This window comes from Leucoraja erinacea, chromosome 13 (genome assembly GCF_028641065.1).
Source record: "Leucoraja erinacea ecotype New England chromosome 13, Leri_hhj_1, whole genome shotgun sequence".
Lineage (NCBI taxonomy): Eukaryota > Metazoa > Chordata > Chondrichthyes > Rajiformes > Rajidae > Leucoraja > Leucoraja erinaceus.
Window position 1 is genome coordinate 3,463,722 of NC_073389.1, and position 19,842 is coordinate 3,483,563.

Below are 19,842 nucleotides of genomic sequence, written 5' to 3' on the forward strand. Positions count from 1 at the left end.
ATTAACAGTCAGAAAAGGCAATTAATGCCTTTATGTTGCTCCTAATCATTAAACGTTGCAATTGTGATGTGCTATGAGAACTTTGTGGAAGAGTTAAGATCTATTTTTGTTACACGTCAACTTCCTGAAGAACTCATTAAATAATGTTCTGCAATTTCGACGAAAAATCAGTCTATATTTGAATCATGTTGGTAGCATTTCGCATGTTAGAGCAGAATGGTGCACTTCACAGCATGAAGTACTACTGCTGAAATGTTAATAAATGGAAGACAACAAATTTAATTATCTTTTTTAACCCATTATCAAAAAGGAAAATGGAGAAGAGGCAATTAAGCATTAAGCTGTTCAACTTCCATGACAGTGTTTGTGTACTGAAACCCCCAGCAAATAGGTGAGGAAATAAGAAATTGAAGGCATCTTCTTCTTATCGAGTCCAGATTAGAAGTTGTTCAGCCAGAGCTAAACACACTTCTTGGCATCTGCATGCAATGGTGTCTGTCTTGCGCTTCTTGTGCGTGGTGGTGGAAAGATTGGAGAAAACAGGGCCGTGACATGAACACTCTTTCCTTGACCCCCATTGAAGGCATAATGGACGTATATGGGCCTTGGAACTATATAAAGTCAGAGAGAAATTCCATAAAATCCTCAGTGACTATTTTCATCCAGTGAATGATAACTAGGGGAATTGCAAAGCAGACTAAGACCAAATATGCTTTTGAAACAATTCTAACTACTGTGCATGAGGAATACACAAGTAATGTTTTTGCCACAAATCAAGGTAAGATTAAATTTAGTGCAAAATTTAATACTCCCAACAATATCCAACAATGATTCCTGCACGAGCACCATGCAGAAGCTAATTACTTGATTCAATTTATAAATATGTTAAGTCTCTTTATATTTTTAAAGGGCTTGCAATAATGGTTGTGAAAAATAACTTACTTTAAGAATGATACCACTTTACAGATTTTGTCATGGTATTAACTGCTCTCGGAGTTGTAGAAAGTAGTTGTAGAATGTAGAAAGTTTCAGAGAGGATGTCTGTGACGTGCCTTGGAATAAAATACAGCGAGTAAACCCACACAGTAACGGGCCGCTATATAGCAGATTTCCGTTATAGCGGACCGAGGCTCTGGTTGCACCTCCCCCCTCTTCTGCCAATTACCCAGTGAGCTGGTGCCACGTGGCATGCTTCCAATCATGGGAGTGGAGAGAGCAGGTGCCAGCATGAAGGCGGTGTGAGTACCGGGCCTGTCCCTGGTGCACCGTGCGTGAATGACCCCAATGCCACGTTTCTTCCCTTTCGGCATTGGGTTAAAGTTTACCCCCTTCTCTCGGTCATAATAACAAACCATCCCACCCCGGTGGTCTGTTGCAGCAATGGTTTACTATACATACATGAGCTCCTGATACTTCATGTATGTAAGTGTGTACATTCTGGCGTAGACTTTCTTAGATGGTTAAAACCCACAGAAAAGACATAGGTAATAACTTCTATCAGTACCCATCAACTTCCATGAGAGTGTTTGTGTACTGAAACGTCCCAGCAGAAGGATAGTTCTGGGGCAGACCTCTGTATTACATTCCCTTAGATTTGCTTGCATTTTAGACCCCACTCTCCAACTCAATGATGTAAAAGGTCAATGAGTACAAGCCTGAACATCAGTCCCAGGTGAGTAATAGGGAGGTGGGGACTAGTAATTCTTGGCTGTGAATTAGGTCCAGAAGAAAGCTTTCTATTATACCTTGATTTTGACAAATATAGTAGTCATTCAATCTATTAATAGGAAAAGGAAAATGATAGACTTCCATCCTGACATTCCACTGTGATGCAAACAATTATTTTTCCTATGTGATAATGCAAAACTTTTAAATTAAAACATTAGATATTATATTATGTTAAATGTATTGTTTTTTTAGGTTTCTGGATTTCACAAGTTCCGTTCTTACACTTTTTCTAAATTTTTAAGATTATTTTATTTTGGTCGGATAATAAGTTTGATACGACTTCTGTGTGTCTCCAACACGATGAGACGCTTCAAGGAATGGGAACTGGTAAGGAAATTTAATGTCAAAGATATTTTTTGATTAATGTATAATTTATCTGGAACATTTGTAATTGGTAGTATAATTATTATCACCATTGTGGTAGTATTATCACCACTGAGCATATTTTCTACTGCACGTAACTTAAATAAAAATGCTAATGTTGAAATGCTAATATGTAGTATGCTGACACAACATTTGGTATGTGTACTTGGGGTATGTATAGCATTTGATGAGTAACTGGAACTACTTCTGAATGAAAAGGAGAGAGAAATTTATTTGTGTGTCAGCAACCGCATTTTTCAGCTGTCAAAGATAAAATTGAAGCAGAAACTGATCAATTGTTTGATTGTCTGTAATTGTTAAATGGTCCAGTGGAGAAATGGGGGAATAAAAGAGTAACAGAACAGTTGAATATCTGAAAAACTCCAGATGCTTGATTCTTATTTTCATCAATGCATTGACATTTTTTTTCTTGTAATTGAACATTTTGGGAGCTTCACATCTCATTATTTTGTTCACAAGAGATGTGGGTACTTAGTCCTCATCTAACTGTGAAGAGTTCTGCATTTGAGTGACCAGAGGAAATAGGTTTTGGAGAATATATCTCAACAGTTCTCGCAACCTGCAGTAATTTACCTTGTACCTAACGCAACACGTAGGGTGAATGTCATGGACAGCATTGTGAGGTCATTATGTCAATTCCCATCTTGATTCTTGGATTGGTACGTGTAGAATTGGCAGTAGTAGAGCTAATAGGACCTGATGTTTCAATCCCTGTAGTAAGTCGGGAATCTTGATATTGGCAGTGGGACTGGAGTGGTGAAAAGTAGGGTAGGTATGTCATCGGGGTCATCGGGTGGGCACCCTCCTTCTTTGACGTTTCATTGATAAGCCCACAATGTCTCCAGAGGGCTCAAGGGTGATACCTGGCGTCCCAGGTACACCCCTCTCAGTTCCATACCCTCCTGTCTTCATCTTGCAGCCCAGTTGTTGGCTTTCCTTTTGATCCAAAGACAATTACTGCTTTTTTCTGCTGAATTTGACAATGACGATTGCTTGTTGGAGAACAAGCGACCCTTCCCCCCCCCCCCCCCCATTTTCTTCAATAGACTGGTCGTAGCTGTAGCAACGAATCCCCTGCATCCTACTTCTACATGGAAAATCTTGGTCTTCCAGCCATTCTGGGCAGCTTCAGATGCCAGTTCAGAGTACTTGGTCTTTTTCCTCTTATATGCTTTTTCAACACCATCTTCCCATGGTACTGTCAATTCTACAACATATGCCAACTTGGGTGTTGTGGACTACAGGACCATGTCTGGCCAGAGTGTTGTAGCCACAATGTCTGGGGAGATCACAAGCTTTTTTTTCCAAGTCCACGTCCATTTTCCAATCCCGAGCAGGCTGCAGAATGCTTGAATCTTTTGATGTTACCTGGTGCTCTGGAGGTTGGCCTGCTGGTACAAATGTTGTGAAGTGGACATTCCGATGTTGGTGGGGAAGCATTTGTGTTCATTCGCCTCTGTTCAAGGATTGATGCCAGCTATCTGAGAACTTGGTTATGCCGTCAAGTGTAACACCCTTGGCCGAGGCTCGTAGTGCATCCTGTTAAAATGTGCCTTAAGCAGGTGCTTGGCAAAATATATCAGAGGAAACATTTACATTGCAATTTAAAAAATAATTGGATGAAATTCAGTCTATGTGTGTCTAGGAGAAAGTGTAATTATTTCAAAACATTTAGATTGTGAAATTTGACTGATTGCTTAAGATAAATGCAATAGAGTATTGGATGCCATGTATACACATCTCATCTATTCCAGTGAATTTAATGGAATTGAATTTTTGAAGGTAAATGCAGCTGATGCTTCTATGGATCTGAAATAGATGCTTTTCATAGCATCAGAGTAATAGGCAGTTAGGGGCTTATAGTGAGTCTCTGATGTAAAACCAGTAAGCTAACAGATCAGAAAGAGCTTCATTTATATTACTTACTGGACCAAGTCCAGACCCGTTGGGTCTGTTTCCCCAACGCGCGTTTGCGGGAGGGGGGAGGGGGGGGCTGCGGCATCACACTCACACTAACCACCCCCCAAACACACAGGCGGGGGGAGGGGGGGGGAGAGGGAGACGGGGTGGGGAGAGAAGAGTGGAGGGAGGGGAGAGGGGGGAGGAGCAAAGGGGAGAGATTGGGGAGGGAGAGGAGAGCAGGGTGGGGGATAGTGAGGGGGAGGAGAGTGGGGAGTGGGGTAGGAGAGCGGGGAGGGCAGGAAGGGGGGGAGAGGGGTAGGGGGATGGGAGAGGGGTAGGGGGCTGGGAGAGGGGGGGAGGGGGGATGTTAGAGGTGGAGGTGAGGGGATGAGGGGAAGGGGAGAGAGGGGGGAGGGGAAAGAAAGACAGGGAGAGAGAGAGGGAGGGGGGGGAGAGCGGGAGGGAGAGGGGGAGAGGGGGAGAGGGGAAGGGGGGGGGGGGAGAGGGGGGGGGGGGAAGAGGGATGGGGGAGGAGGAAGGAGTGGGGGATGGGAGGGGAGGAGGGAGAGGTGTGAGGAGAGGGGGAAGAGTGGAGGGAGGGGGAAGAGAGAGTAGGTGGGGAGGAGGAAAAGGGGAGGAGGGAGGTGAGAGGGGTAGGGGGGAGAGAAATGGTTGCAGAGGGGAGGTGTGGGGGAGAGAGAGGGGGGAAGGAATGGGAAGAGGGAAGGGGGTGAGGGGAGAGAGTAAGGGTGGGAGGAGGGGGGAGTGGAAGGGGGAGAGGGAGCAGATGGGGAGAGGGAGTTGGGAGAATTTGAGGGGGGGGTGCGCTTCGTCCGAGAGTGAGGGCAGGTTATTGAACGCAATAAGGGGAGAGAAAGGCGAGAGCAAAACACGGGGCCGGCCGATGGAGAGATGGAGAGTGGGGGGGGCGGGGGGGGGTGGGGGAGAAGGGAGGGAGGAGAACTGTGCTTCTGCGCTTCAGACGCCGAGTGCGGGGGGGGGTGGAGAGAGGGGCGGAGTGGGGGTGAAGGTGGGGGAGAGGAATGGAAGAGGAGGAGAGGGGGAAAGAGGTGAAGGGGGGGATGGGGTTGGAGCGAGTGTGCACGAGCCCCGGGCTGTGAACGCTCGTTCTCTCTCCAAAGATCCTATAGCCGCTTAGCCGCTATGGGATCGTTGGTTATTTCTGCGCAATTTTGAACAATTTGGAGCGGCGCCGATGGAGAGAGAGGGCAGTGAGAGAGGGGTGAGATAGAGAGAGGACAGGGGCATCGTTTGGAGAGCCCTGGTATACAGATTCACCAGTTTGGCACCATTTCCAATTCCCAGTTGCAGAGGTGTTGACCTGACCATGAAGGTCTGTTTTCTGGGGGGGGGGGGGGGGGGGGGGGGGGGGGGGGGAGGGGGGGAGGGTGAGGGGGGAGAGAGAGGGGCAGAGAGACAGAGACGGAGCCGAGCGAGTATGTGCGGAGTTTAATGACGGAGTGCTGGCGTCGCATGGAATCAAGGCCGAATCTGGCAGCCACAAACACACTCAGGCAGAAACGCACACGCACACCACGCACACACACACACACACACACACACACACACACACACACACACACACACACACCACACACACACACACCACACACACACACACACACACACACACACACACACACACACACACACACACACACACACACACACACACACACACACACACATCCACAGTTTTAAAATATAGATAGATTGCATATAAATGTTGAATGTTGTAGGTGCGTTCAGTTATTTAAGGACATTATGGAACAATCTCCTAATTCAAATAAAATTAAAGGACTTAATAACACTAATGCATGTCGGCATGTAGTCTTTAAATGTTGCAGTTGTTTAACATTACATTTCAACATGCTGCCCACACTTGGCTGAATAGGCTGAACCTTCAGTACTCCATGATATTGCAAATTGTTGCCGGAATGGACAAAGGTTTGTCAAAGGGCATGTCCAGTGGTTGGCATTCTGTTGCTTTGTATGACCTACTGCAAATAATATAAACTTTGCTTATTATTAATTGGAAAGCAGAATGTGCATTTAAGAATTAAATTAGCTTTACAATAATGATTAAAACCTTTCCAGGAGAGATTAAAATTATAAACATTTACTTTACACCTTTCATTGAATTTCACAAAACAAGTATTTTTAACTTCTGCAGGCAACAAATGTAAATCTGGAACCAATGGAGTTGCTTCTGCGTACTTTGTCTGTTTGCTTTATAATGCTAATTGTCTGCCATTGGAATGGGTGCCTTCAGTTCTTTATTCCTATGATGCAAAAATTTCCTGAGCACAGTTGGGTGGTAAAAGCAAATCTCACGGTGAGTAATATTTTCATTTTCTAGACTGATTATTTTTATTATCTCCATATCTGAGGAAGGATGTGCTGGCGCTAGAGAGGGTCCAGAGGAGGATTATGAGAGTAATCCCAGGAATGAGTGGGTTAACATATGATGCAGACCATCAGACTCTGGGGATTTATCAGCCTTCAGTCCCATCAGTATACCCAGCCATTTCCTGCCCAATGTGGATTTCCTTCAGTTCCTCCGTCACCCCAGATCCTCTGGCCACTACTGTATCAGGAAGATTGTTTGTGTCTTCCTTAGTGAAGGCGGATCCAAAGTAGCTGTTCAACTCATCTGCCATTTCCTTGTTCCCCATAATAAATTCACCCTTTTCAGTCTTCAAGGGTTCAACTTGGGCCTTACCTAATCTTTTCCTCTTCATATACCTAAAGAAGCTTTTACTATCCTCCTTCATATTCTTGGCTTGCTTACCTTCGTACCTCATCTCTTCTCCCCGTATTGTCCTTTTAGTTATCTTCTGTTGCTCTTTAAACATTACCCAATCCTCTTGCTTCCCGCTCCTCTTTGCCACGTACGTCTTCTCTTTTATTTTTATACTGTCCCTGACGTCCCTTGTCAGCCACGGCAGCCCCTTACTCCCCTTGGAACCTTTCTTCCTCTTTGGAATGAACTGATCCTGCATCTTCTGTATTATTCCTCGAAATACCTGCCATTGTTGTTCCACTGTCATCCCTGCTAGGGTATCTTTCCAGTCATCTTTGGCCAGCTCTTCCCTTATATAGTCCCCTTTATTCAACTCTAACACTGACACCTCCGATCTACCCTTCTCCCTTTCCAAATGTAGATTAAACCTGACCATACTATGGTCACTACCTCCTAATGGCTCCTTAACCTCAAGTTCCTTTATCAAATCCGGTTCATTACATAAATCCAGAATTGCCTTCTCCCTGGTAGGCTCCAATACAAGCTGCTCTAAGAATCCATCACGAAGGCACTCCACAAACTCCCTTTCTTGGGGTCCAGTACCAACCTGATTTTCCCAGTCTACCTGCATGTTGAAATCTCCCATAACAACCACAGCATTAGCGTTACTACATGCCAATTTTTCCTCACCAAACAATGTCCAGAAGCGAAGAAGACTGCAAAAAGTTGTGAACACTGCTAAGTCTATCATGGATTCTGATCATCCCACCATCGATTTACCAGAGTCACTCCCTCAAAAAGGCAGCCAGCATCATCAGAGACCTTGGGCTGAAAGAGCTAATAGTCAAATCTAATAGTCAAATCTAAAATGGAGTCATTCTTCTACAAAAGCATGCACTAGTAGAACAAAAGAATGTCTTGGTGCCAAGTCTGAATGACTGTAAATTATATGGAACACACTATGGAGGACAGGTTGTCTTTTCAATAAAGACATTAAGATGGCAGCCTGCAGTAATAACACATGCTTCTTCAGTCGGTTATGTTGGAGGATTAGTTGGGAATATAGGTACAGCATTCTTGCCCAATGATAGCACAGGTGCCCCCTTTCTCGGCCAGAATAAAATCTAAGGCCATCTGCACCACTATCCTCATTTCAGCTGTCAATAACCCTATCTGGGTCTGGGTTCCCATAAGGGCAGCTGCTGTATCATTAGCCAATTCCTCCAATAGCCCAGTAAGATGGTCGATCCTTAGCGCATTTCGATGTATCCCGTACCAGGGGAGCATTGTCATCCCAACACTCTCACCTGGGGAGAGATACCGTTTTGTAAACCGTGATCTAGGTGCAAGGTTGTTAAATGTGGCATGATCTGTTATTAGTTTAAAATGGCACATAGCAGTAACCACATAAGCAAGGTAACAATGATGCGGGCCATACACCCGCCTTGCCATATCTCCATCGTTTGGCATCCCTGGTAACCATGGATAGGCCCATGATCCACATATAAAATATGCGTTGTTAACAGGTCGGGGTGGGCCAGAGGTAGCACTAGCATCCATCGTGATACATGAACTGTTTCCCAGGAAAACCCCTGTACCTTTAACAGTGACAGGTGGCAATAATTGGCTTCTGGGGAACTTCCGTTATTTCTATTTGTGGAAGTTGTGCCCCTTTCCGTGCATTAATTTTCCAATCCTCCTTAAAAGGTGGGATATACCATCCCCTAAAATTGTCATATTTCGGGGAACCATCCCTGCTATTCCGACAAATCTTTTTATTAACGGAGGAAGAAAAGCAGTAAGGCATATTTTTCAGTGTTATTCATTGGGATAGGGATCGGGGGAATCCCTGTTTTCCCATTTTGTGGCATAGCTGCGCATACCCAGCAGGATGATCAGTAGGGTTGAAACGGCATGCGTATGCATAGGTTACTTCAAGGTATACATTCTTTTCCCATGGTTTGGTTAGTGGGGTCAAGGAACTGATAATAATAAACACTGTCCAGCACCAGGCCTTGGCAAGAGAGCCTTTATTCATGGCTTGGTGCAGCTGTCTTCTTGCAGTCGGAGTGATGCACCCACCGAGGGTGTCCTTCCACTTTAGCGGCTGTAGGAGTGGTGAGAAATACAAGGTATAGACCTTTCCAGTGATCACCCAACTTTTTTCGATCCCAATTTCGTATTAGGACGTAGTTGCTTGCCTGTAGCAGTTCTTCCTTAGGTGGTTTGTCCAAATACTGTTGTGTTCCTCGAACCTGTGAATGCAGAACTGAGAAATAATCCATGAGTAATTGCATGTATGTCAACAACCGTTCATCCAAGGCATGGAGATCATAGGTTGTTTCCACAACTTCAGCCCCCCCAGGGAGCCCTGAGGGGCCTCCCATACATTGCTTCAGCTGGGGTCAATTGAGTAGTAGAATGGGGAGTAATATACATAGCAAATAAAGCCATAGGCAAAACCTGGACGCAATTAAGCTTTGTCTCTTCAATTAGTTTAGCAAGCTTGCTTTTTAAAGTTCCATTAGCTCGTTCCACAATTCCTGCAGCCTACGGACGGTGTACACAGTGGAATTGTTGTCGAATGTTTAATTGTATACACATTTCATCGTTAACTTTAGCCGTAAAGTGTGGCCCATTGTCTGAGCTAATAATAGTAGGAAGTCTGAATCATGGAATAATTTTGCATAGTAAAACAGCAACAGCAGACTGGGCTGTAGCATTAGTGGTAGGGATTGCTTCAACCCATCGACTGAAAAGATCTATAATAACTAAGCAATATTATAGCAACTAAAGTGGACGAGCTTGAGGCTCAGTTAGGAACTGGCAAGTATGATGTTGTGAGAATTACTGAGACATGGCTGCAAGAGGGCCAGGATTCGGAACCAAATGTTCAAGGGTATGCTTCCTATCGAAAAGACATACAGGTCAAAAGACAGACAGGAAAAGACTAGGCTTGTATTCACTGGAGTTTAGAAGGATGAGGGGCATCTTATAGAAACATATAAAATTATAAAAGGACTGGACAAGCTAAATGCAAGAAAAATGTTCCCAATGTTGGGCGAGTCCAGAACCAGGGGCCACAGTCTTAGAATAAAGGGGAGGTCATTTAAGACTGAGGTGAGAAAAAAACCTTTTCACCAAGAGTGTTGTGAATTTATGGAATTCCCTGCCACAAAGGGCAGTGGAGGCCAAATCACTGGATGGATTTAAGAGGGAGTTAGATAGAGCTCTCGGGGCTGGTGGAGTCAAGGGATATGTGAGAAGGCAGGCACGGGTTATTGATAGGGGACGATCAGCCATGATCACAATGAATGGCGGTGCTGGCTCGAAAGGCCGAATGGCTTCCTCCTGCATCTATTTTCTATGTAGGTGGGCAGAGGGGGTGGGGTTGCCCTGTTGGTGAGGAATGAAATTCAGCCCCTAGCAAGGGGTGACATTGAAACAGGAGATGTGGAGTCAGTATGGATAGAACTAAGGACATAGGGAACAAGTTGAATCAGGAGTTAAAATTGACATGTAGTAAAAGTAATGCTGTGGTTGTTATGGGAGATTTCAACATGCAGGTAGACTGGGAAAATCAGGTTGGTACTGGACCCCAAGAAAGGGACTTTGTAGAGTTACTTTGTGATGGATTCTTAGAACAGCTTGTATTGGAGCCTACCAGGGAGAAGGCAATTCTGGATTTAGTGTTATGTAATGAACTGGATTTGATAAAGGACCTCGAGGTTAAGGAGCCATTAAGAGGCATTGACCATATCATGGTCAGGTTTAATCTACAATTTGAGAGGGACAAGAGTAGATCGGAGGTGCCAGTGTTGCAGTTGAATAAAGGGGACTAATTAAGAATAAGGATTAAGCCATTTAGACGAGGAAACACTTTTTCTCACAGAGTGGTGAGTCTGTGGAATACTCTGCCTCAGAAGGCGGTGGAAGCAGGTTCTCTGGTGCTTTCAAGAGGGAGCTAGATAGGGCTCTTAAAAATAGTGGAGTCGGGATATGGCGAGAAGTCACAAGTCAAGTCAAGTCGTCATATTTATTTTTATAGCACATTTAAAAAACAACTCTCGTTGGCCAAAGTGCTTTACATTTGTTATAAGAATAGCACAACAAAACAGACTACATACTGTACATATATACATGTAGCCCTCAGTTAGAGGACGTCAGGAAAGGCTTGGGAGTATAGATAAGTCTTTAGTCTTGACTTAAAAGAGTCGATGGAGGGGGCAGTTCTGATGGGAAAGGGGATGCTGTTCCACAGCACGGAGGCTGCAACCGCAAAGGCGCGGTCGCCCCTGAGCTTATGCCTAGACCGTGGGATATTCAACAGCCCCAAGTCGGCCGATCTGAGGGGCCTGGAGGTGGAGTGGTGGGTGAGAAGACTTTTTATGTAAGCGGGGGAAAGCCCATTGAGGGCTTTGTAGACATGGAGGAATATCTTGAAGTTTATACGGAACCGCACAGGGAGCCAGTGGAGAGAGGCCAGGATCGGGGTGATGTGGTCCCTTTTTCGGGTGCCCGTCAGGAGTCTCGCTGCGGCGTTTTGGACCAGTTGCAGGTGGGACCGGGAAGATTGGCTGATGCCAGTGTAAAGGGAGTTGCAGTAATCTAGGCGGGAGGAGATGATTGTGTGGATGATCTTTTCCAGGTCAGAGAAGGGGCAGGAACGGGGTACTGATTGGGGATGACCAGCCATGATCACGTTGAATGTCGGTGCTGGCTTAAAGGGCCGAATGGCCTACCCCTGCACCTATTGTCTATTGTCAATGCTTATCTATATTACTAAATCTCTGTTCTTGACCACTTTTGGCCTTCTGTGCTGCGATTTCCGAGAGAACGCCGCCACCTACGGCCGTCATTTTTGGCCACCTCACTCAGAGCCCCCCTCCGCCGCATGTGTGCCAAGGATTTTTCCCGTCGATGAATAATGACAGAGATATTAATGTTTTTACAAAATTCCCCCATTCTCTCTCATTCTCTCTCCCCCCTCTCCTCTCCCCCCCCCTCTCCTCTCTCCCCCCTCTCTCCTCTCTCCCCTCCTCTCCCCCTCTCCCCCCCCCCCTCTCTCCCCTCTCCTCTCCCCCCCTCTCCCCCTCCCCCCCTCTCCTCCTCCCCCCCTCTCTCTCCCCCCCTCTCGCTCTCTCTCTCCATCTCCTCTCCCTCTTTCCCCTCCTCTCTCCCCCCCCCTCTCCCCCCCCCCCTCTCTCCCCCCCCTCTCCCCCTCCTTCCCTCTCTCCCCCCCCCCCCCCCTCTCCTCCCTCCCCCTCTCTCCCCCCTCTCCTCCCCCACTCCCCCTCCCTCCTCCCCCTCCCCCCTCTCCCCCCTCTCCTCCCTCCCCCCTCCCCTCCCCCCTCTCCCCCTCTCCCCCCCCCTCTCTCCCCCCTCTCCCCCCCCCCTCTCCCCTCCCTCCCTCCCCCTCCCCTCTCCTCCCCCCCTCTCTCTCCCCCCCCCCTCTCCCCCTCTCTTCTCCCCCCCTCTCTCCCCCCCATCCCCCCCTCCGCCCTCCCCCTCCTCTCTCCTCTCTCTCCCCCCTCCCTCTCCTCCCCCCCCCCCCTCTACTCTCTCTCCCCTCTCTCCCCCCCCTCTCCCCCTCTCCTCTCTTCCCTCCCTCCCCTCCCCCTGCTTCTCCTCCTCCCCCCTCTTCTCTCCCCTGTCTCTCTCCCTGCCCTCTCCTCCCCCCTCTCCCCCCTCCTCCCTCTCCTCTCCCCCCCTCCCCTCCACCCCTCTCCCCCTACCCCTTCTTCCCTCACTCTCCCCCTCCCCTCCACACCTCCCCCCCCTCTCCCCCCCCCTCCCCCCTCCCCTCTCCTCTCACTCTCCCCCTCACTCTCAACACCCTCTCTCCCCACCCCTCATCCCCTCTTTCTCCCCCTCTCTCTCCTGTCCCCCTCTCCATCTCTCTCCCCGTCCCCCTCTCCTCCCTCTCTGTCCTCCCCCCCTCTCTCTTGCCCCTTCTCTCTGTCTCTGCCTCTGCCCTCACTCTCTACCCCCGCCCCCCCCCCCCCTCTCTAGATGTGACTGCAAGTTGGGGGCTATGCGTCAGTAGATAAGGTGTTTATGGGGTAAAAGGAGCAAATTAATAATATTAATATAATATCAAGGGGGTAATTAGCGCGAGTGCTGGGGGGGGGGGGATAGTTAGTGTGTGACGCTGCATGCCACCTCCCCCCCCACAACCGCACGTTTGGGGAACAGACCCAACGGGTCTGCACTTGGTACTAGTCTATATTACTAAAAGTCTGATCTTGACCACTTCCTGTTCTGTATAATGATTTTAGAAAAAACGCTGCCACTTTCGGCTGTGATTTTTGGCCATCTTACTCAGAGTCCCTCTGCGCTGTGCAGGACAAGATGAAAAATCCCATCTATGAAAAATAAAAGAGTTAGTGGTGTTTAAAAAATGTTGAGATTCTCTCTCCTGAAGGCCACGCCCCTTCCGGAGGCCCTCAGTTAGTCTCTGCAAGATGGGGGAGCGAGAGGGTCACGTCTCTCAGTCTGAGCTGTGAATAACACTGAACACATGTCTACTAAACTGTGAGTGCGGTTTTACTGACCTTGAGTACCCTTAATGTGGTTTGAAAATGAAAATGTGGCTGGTTTGAAGTGAAGCACAGCAAATGGCTTTTGGTGGTGGTTGGTTTGAAGTGAAGCACTGCAAATGGCTGTTGGTGGTGGTTGGTTTGAAGTGAAGCACTGTGGTGGTGGCAACTTGACAACTTCCTGTTTGCACTGTATATTTATTTTAGATAAAACTCTACCAATTACAGCTGTGATTTTTGGCCATCTTTTGGTCTCCACCTGCTCATCAGGCGCAGAGGATTCTTCCCATCAATGAAAAATAAAACTGTGATTAGTGTTTAAAAAATGTTGAGAATCTCTCTCCTGTCAATCACGCCATGAAAGCCACGCCCCTTCCAATAGGATGGGGAGGGATTATAAAACCCAGAAGTGTGGGTGTGGCTCAATCTCTGCAAGATGGGGGAGGGAGAGGTCACGACTCTATCTGAGTTGTGAATCAACTGAAGACAATGAATGTACTGTGAGTGTGGTGTTTATGTGGTGTTTTCTGGTGTTTTGTGTGGTTTTATGGTGCTTCAAATGGTATGAAACTGCATTTGAATGTGGTGGTCTTGCATCCTGCATGAAATGGTATGAAACTGCATTTGAATTTGGTGGCCTTGCACCCTGCATGAAATGGCATGAAACTGCATTTGAATTTGGTGGCCTTGCACCCTGCTTGAAGTGGTACGAAACTACACTTGAATTTGGTGGCCTTGCACCCTGCTTGAAATGGTATGAAACTGCACTTGAATCCGGTGGCCTTGCACCCTGCTTGAAGTGGCATGAAACTGCACTTGAATTCGGTCGCCTAGCACCCCGCTTGAAGTGGTCGGAAACTGCACCTGAATTCGGTGGCCTTGCACCCTGCTTGGTGGTAGGAAACTGCACCTGAATACGGTGGCTTTGCACCCTGCTTGAAGTGGTCGGAAACTGCACTTGAAATTGGTGGCCTTGTACCCTGCTTGAAGTGGTCGGAAACTGCACTTGAAATTGGTGGCCTTGTACCCTGCTTGAAGTGGTCGGAAACTGCACTTGAAATTGTTGGCCTTGTACCCTGCTTTGAAGTGGTAGGAAACTGCACTTGAATTTGGTGGCCTTGCACCTTGCTTGAAGTGGTAGGAAACTGCACTTGAATTTGGTGGCCTTGCACCCTGCTTGAAGTGGTATGAAACTGCACTTGAATTTGGTGGCCTTGCAACCTGCTTGAAATGGTAGGAAACTGCATTTGAATTTGGTGGCCTTGCACCCTACCTGAAATGGAATTTCAAGGAATAACCGTAAGTCAACTGCCAACCCACCAGCCGTGAGTGAGCTGCCAGCACATCTGACTTGAGTGAGTGAGCTTTCACCCCAAGAATCCATTTGGCCCACAATGTTCATACTAGTCCTCTGGAAACCAGTCCCTTCAGCCCACAACATCCATACTAGCGCTCCAGAAAGCCCCCCCCCCCCCCCCCCCCCCCCCAACAGCCACCAATATTGGAATTGGTGGAGAGATGGAATATTACTTAGTCAAGTATTATGGGTAAGTCAATAAAATCAATTTGAATGCACTGGAAAGGCCGATGCGGTAAAGGCGTAAGTACTGGTTTGGTCCTCAGGACTTTTCCTGGGTTGTGTCTCTGGCAATTCTGACACTGAGACACGATCTGTAATACTTATTTTGTTAAATGTGGGTGCCACCATGTGGCTTTACAGTTTTCTAACATTCCTCCCTTTCCATTATGTGTAAGGGAGTGCACATAATGTAACAAGATAGGCAGTAAAATATTAGGAACGCAAACGTTGCCGGTCGAAGTAACCCAAAGAGTGTCAGAAGGTGTCTGATGGCAATTCGCTGGGCGCCATTTGGCAATTTCCTGTGCTGAGGCGTCCCCCTGCATTTGTAAGATTTCCTGCATGTCTGGCATGGCAGGGGCTGAATAGCGCACACTAAAATCTCCCAAAGGTACAATAAAGGTCTGGACAGTTGCTGCATTGCGAGCAGCATGATCGGCAGCGCGGTTGCCGCAGGAAATTGGATCTTTAGAATTTGTGCATGCAGCACACTTGATTATGGCTAGCATCTCTGGTAAGGTAATAGCATGCAGCAAATTTGATTTGATTTGATTAGATCCTTTAATAATCCTTTACAGGAAATTACAGTGCCACAACAGCTTCAAGACCGACATAACACCACACATTTCCTCGGATAGCTTCCATACTTAATAAGTTAAAATACAATGAATGAATACTAAAAAATGCAAAATTACTTTTGTGCATTATAAAACCTTATAGCAGCTGGTATACAAGACTTCCTATATCTCTCAGTTTTGCACATTGGTGCAATCAATCTCTGACTGAAGATGCTGCACTTGATCACCTTCAGGGCGTGGAGTGGGTGAGTGGGGTTGGTCATTATTGAACCCAGTTTGTTCAGAGTTCTGGCCTCTGCCACCTGTTGAACCGTTAGTTGCTCAGCCCCGATTTGAGACAAACTGGGCATTTTTAATGGGAGACCCTGTTGCAGTTAGAAAACTTCGGTGCTGCCAAAGGGAACCAAAACCATGGGCTACTCCAAAGGCATATCGTGAATCAGTGTAAATGTTAGCACTCTGTCCAGTCATGAGAATACAGGCACGTGTTAATACAAAAAGCTCTGCTTGTTGCGCAGAAAGAGGCTGCTGAAAAGCTGCACTTTCAAGGACATCTAGGTCTTTAGTTACTGCATAACCCACGCATCGGTGGCCCATAGGATCAATAAAAGAAGACCAATCAACAAAAATATCAGGTGTATCAGGTCGGGGAGCGTCAATAGGATCTGTACGAGACTGAGTAAAAGCGTCATTATAGGCTAAACAGTCTTGAGGCACATCAATCATGTGTGTAGGTACGTCTTGTAAAAAGGTAGTGGGATTAATAACTGAACAGTGGTAGAAGTGCAAATATGTGTTTGGTCAATAGAGCAAGCTCATAACGATCATGTCGTGCTTGGGACATATGCTGGGATCGCCGTGAGTTCAGCAATGCTACAATAGCGTGTTCAGTATAGACGGAAATGGGCTGGTGTAAGGTAATGTTGGCAACAGCACCTACCATGGCATGTAAGGCTGGAAGACTCAGTGTACATGGTGGGTAACTCGGGCAACAACGTCCAATTTAGAGGAATAGTATCCTACCAGTCATCGGAGATTTCCGTGGTACTGTGTCAGTACCACCGTAGCACAGCCATCTCTTACGGTAACAGAGTTGAAATGGTTGATCATAAAGAGGTCTTCCTAATGCTGGGGCTGCAGCCAGGGCATCTTTTAATTCAGTAAATGCATGCAGTTGTTTGCTGTCATAGTGAATTTCTGTGCTTCTTTAACGGAAGATAAAGACGAGGGGTGCTGAGAAAATAGAGCCACATTTGGAACCCATTGTCGGCAAAAGTTCACCAGTCCTAGAAAAGCTCTCATTCCTTTAGGTGTAGTAGGAGGTTTAAATTTCAGAATAGAAGTCAGGCGAGTTTGAGTAAGTGATCTCTCCGTTGCACTAATGGTAACACCCAGAAAAAGAACTGAAGACTGATTTGATTTCACTTTCCGCTTAGGTATCATATAACCTAAGGAATGCAGGGTTAGCTACAGTGGCTGTGTGTCTTGTTCATTGGCCTTCGCTGACGGGCTGGCCAGTAACAGATCGTCGATATACTGTATTAGAGCTGAGCCTCCAGCCAGTTGAACATCCTGTAGCTAAGTTTTTAAAACTTGCGAAAAGATTGTGGGCGAGTGGACAAACCCTTGTGGAAGTTGTGTCCATGTATATTGTTTACCCTCATAGGTGAACGCAAATAAATACTGAGAGTCTGGATGCAATGGGATGGCGAAAAAGGCATGTAAGTCTTAATTGTGAAGACTGAAGCATTTGCAGGTATATGGCTAAGGATGGTGGCTGGATTGGGGACTACAGCGTGCCGTGGCTAGACAATGTCATTAATTGCTCGTAGATCTTACAATAAACGCCATTCTCTTCCTTGTTTAGGGACCGGAAAGATGGGTGTGTTGCATGGAGATTGACACGGGATTAGAATTCCCTGCGTTAGCAACCCATCAATTAATTGTCGCTCACCTTCCTTGCCTCTGGCTTCAAAGGGTATTGCTGTATTGTTGGCAGTGGTAGATCTGGGTTTATCTCGATAAAAACAGGGTCACAGTTATGGACCCTACCTCTAGAGAACTAGTGGACCACAAATGTTGTTCAACCTCCAAGGGACCAGACGCTCTGTGGTGGGCAATCTGTCCTGTTGAGGTATTCTTAACTGACCAGAACATAATAGACCCTTCAGGGAAAATTTGTTCTTCATCAAGACGCGTCCGATTTGTCTTGTCGTAGAAGGTGTAGGCTAAACTTCCCAGTTCCTTAGCAGTATGTCCCTCATTGACAGCAATAGTTACATGTGGGATGATGAGTGGTTTATGTTGCCATAACAAAGGTAAAAATTCATCCAGAGGGCCGTCCCACAGGGTCCCTCTATGTGTCCAAAAATGGTGACTGAGGCCAATTCATCTGAAAGGTCTGCGTAACATTCTTTGTCTTCAGCATTTACACCAGTGGGGTCATAGCATAGAGTGACGTGAGGGGTGGCCATATTTTCAAATAGTATGCATGGGGTTAGATCAATAGCTCACCACTGTGGTAGTATTCTTGTTTGCAAGGCCATAATTTGTGATATAGGACCCTCTTCTACTGCTATGCCCACGTTTGTGCCGGAGATGGTGATTGAAAGTTCTTGTAATAGGTCACGGCCTGCTAGGCAGCAGTGGAACCCGGTAGTAACTAAGAATGAAATAGTACAGTATCGATTCATTGCTTGGACCCAAAGGGGTGCAGTCAGCGGATAGCTGCGGGTATTACCATCGAGACCCGATAGATGTGTAGAGGAGCCAGACACAGGAAAGTGGTTAAGAGGGAACTGCAGATGCTGTAGTATCGAAGGTTACACAGAAAAGCTGGAGAAACTCAGCGGGTGCAGCAGCATCTATGGAGCGAAGGAAATAGGCAACGTTTCGGGCCGAAACCCTTCTTCAGACTGATCGGGGGTGGGGGTGGGTGGGGACAAGAAAGGGAAAAGAAAGGGAAAAGGAGGAGTAGCCAGAAGGCTGGAGGGTGGGAGGAGACAGCAGGGGAGCTGAGGAAGGGGAGGAGACAGCAAGGACTCACAGAATTGGGAGAATTCGATGTTCATGCCCCGGGGGTGTAGCCCCGGGGCATGAAACGTTGCCTATTTCCTTCGCTCCATAGATGCTGCTGCACCCGCTGAGTTTCTCCAGCTTTTCTGTGTAACCACAGGAAAGTGGTATTGCCCAACCACTTGTTTATCGAGGGTAGAAAGGGTGGCACCAGTGTCAATCAGAAAAGGTATTTCCACCCCCTCGACTAAGATGGTTAGCATTGGTTCCCCTCTCTCCCTGGCAATAACGGGGAATTGCCTGGGGACCATCAATCTTGGCAGTGGAATGGGTTCTTGGTGCTATATGTAAGTTCCAATAGCTAATTTCTATCGTTGGGATCACTTGGGCATTCCCGTTTCATGTGGCCAATTCCCCCACATTTAAAGTACTGTCTTGGTCTGTGTGGGGAGGACGGCACTCTTTGTTAAAACCAAAGATTATAGAGACTATTTATAATCTTTGGTTAAAACGACGATCTTGTCTATTACGGGGTGGTCCTCTATTGTATGGGCAATTCATACCCCGTTGTGGTGGCCCTTGTTTTTGATAATAAATGGTGGGATGGTCTTGGGGAGTTGGTACAGTCCATTCACTACCTCCCTCTGCTCCTTCATTATCAGATCGTACCACGTATTCATGCTTAACCACCACAGGCTGAGCTGGGTTATTTTCGCTTTTAGCCCTTGGCCAGTGTGCACATACAGCATGTCACATACCGTCTGCTGTTTTGATTGCCCATTCCAGATCAACTTTAATCATTTGCACCGTAACAGGAGGCAGACATTGTACTAATATGGCATTAAACTGCGTAGAAACTCTACCATTATTAAAAGTTTCATCGCCAGCATGATTTCGGTATAGAGCTGTGAAACGCTCCCAGAACTGAATACTAGTTTCCTTTGGCAGTGGCTTACATGTCTAGAGGAAACTGCAAGATTTGACGCAGAGCTATGATCATTAAGGTAACCTGGGCAATGCCGTTTGCTTCGGCGGCTGTTATCTCTGCCCATGTAGTAATTGCTGGGTTGGCAGGTATTTTTCAGGACATTTGGGCTGTCCATTTACCGAATTCAGTAATACTGCGAAGTGCAGAAAGGGCTGTAAAGTCGTCTTGGGGACTGGCTGTGTATTCACGCATCATGAATTCAAAGTAGTCTACAAACTGTGCTCCTTGAGTCTGTTTATGAGGGGCTTTTTGGCCCATTAAAGTCATGTCTGCTGGTTTCCACGGAACTGTCATGGGAACTGGCGTTCCATTTGGATTAGGCATCATTATTAGGGGAAAATTAGTGCTGTTTGATGCTATGCCAA

At 46.8% G+C, this 19,842-nt stretch overlaps 2 protein-coding genes across 4 annotated transcripts in view; one reads left to right on the forward strand and one right to left on the reverse strand.

Moving 5' to 3' along the window:
* Positions 1-19,842, forward strand: part of LOC129702542 (potassium/sodium hyperpolarization-activated cyclic nucleotide-gated channel 1-like) — a 79,846-nt gene that overhangs the window by 17,231 nt on the left and 42,773 nt on the right. For both annotated transcript variants that reach the window (XM_055644294.1, XM_055644293.1), the window contains exons 4-5: positions 1,921-2,055; positions 6,209-6,370. In XM_055644294.1, coding sequence (XP_055500269.1) covers positions 1,921-2,055; positions 6,209-6,370 — 297 coding nt within the window. The remainder of the gene's footprint in view (positions 1-1,920; positions 2,056-6,208; positions 6,371-19,842) is intronic.
* LOC129702543 (uncharacterized) lies at positions 6,384-17,116 on the reverse strand. Of its 2 annotated transcripts, none has more exons than XM_055644296.1 (2): positions 16,498-17,116; positions 6,384-9,033 (listed from the first exon to the last, which is right to left on the reverse strand). In XM_055644296.1, the coding sequence occupies exon 2, from the start codon at positions 7,527-7,529 to the stop codon at positions 6,531-6,533; it is 999 nt and encodes a 332-aa protein (XP_055500271.1). In that variant the 5' UTR covers positions 7,530-9,033; positions 16,498-17,116; the 3' UTR covers positions 6,384-6,530. The 2 variants fall into 2 exon arrangements, with proteins under 2 accessions (XP_055500271.1, XP_055500270.1); XM_055644295.1 differs by having other exon boundaries at positions 6,384-9,047.

Bases quoted from the DNA above. Each gene is read 5' to 3' on its own strand.
- LOC129702543 (XM_055644296.1), bottom strand. From the start codon at position 7,529: ATGATAGACTTAGCAGTGTTCACAACTTTTTGCAGTCTTCTTCGCTTC.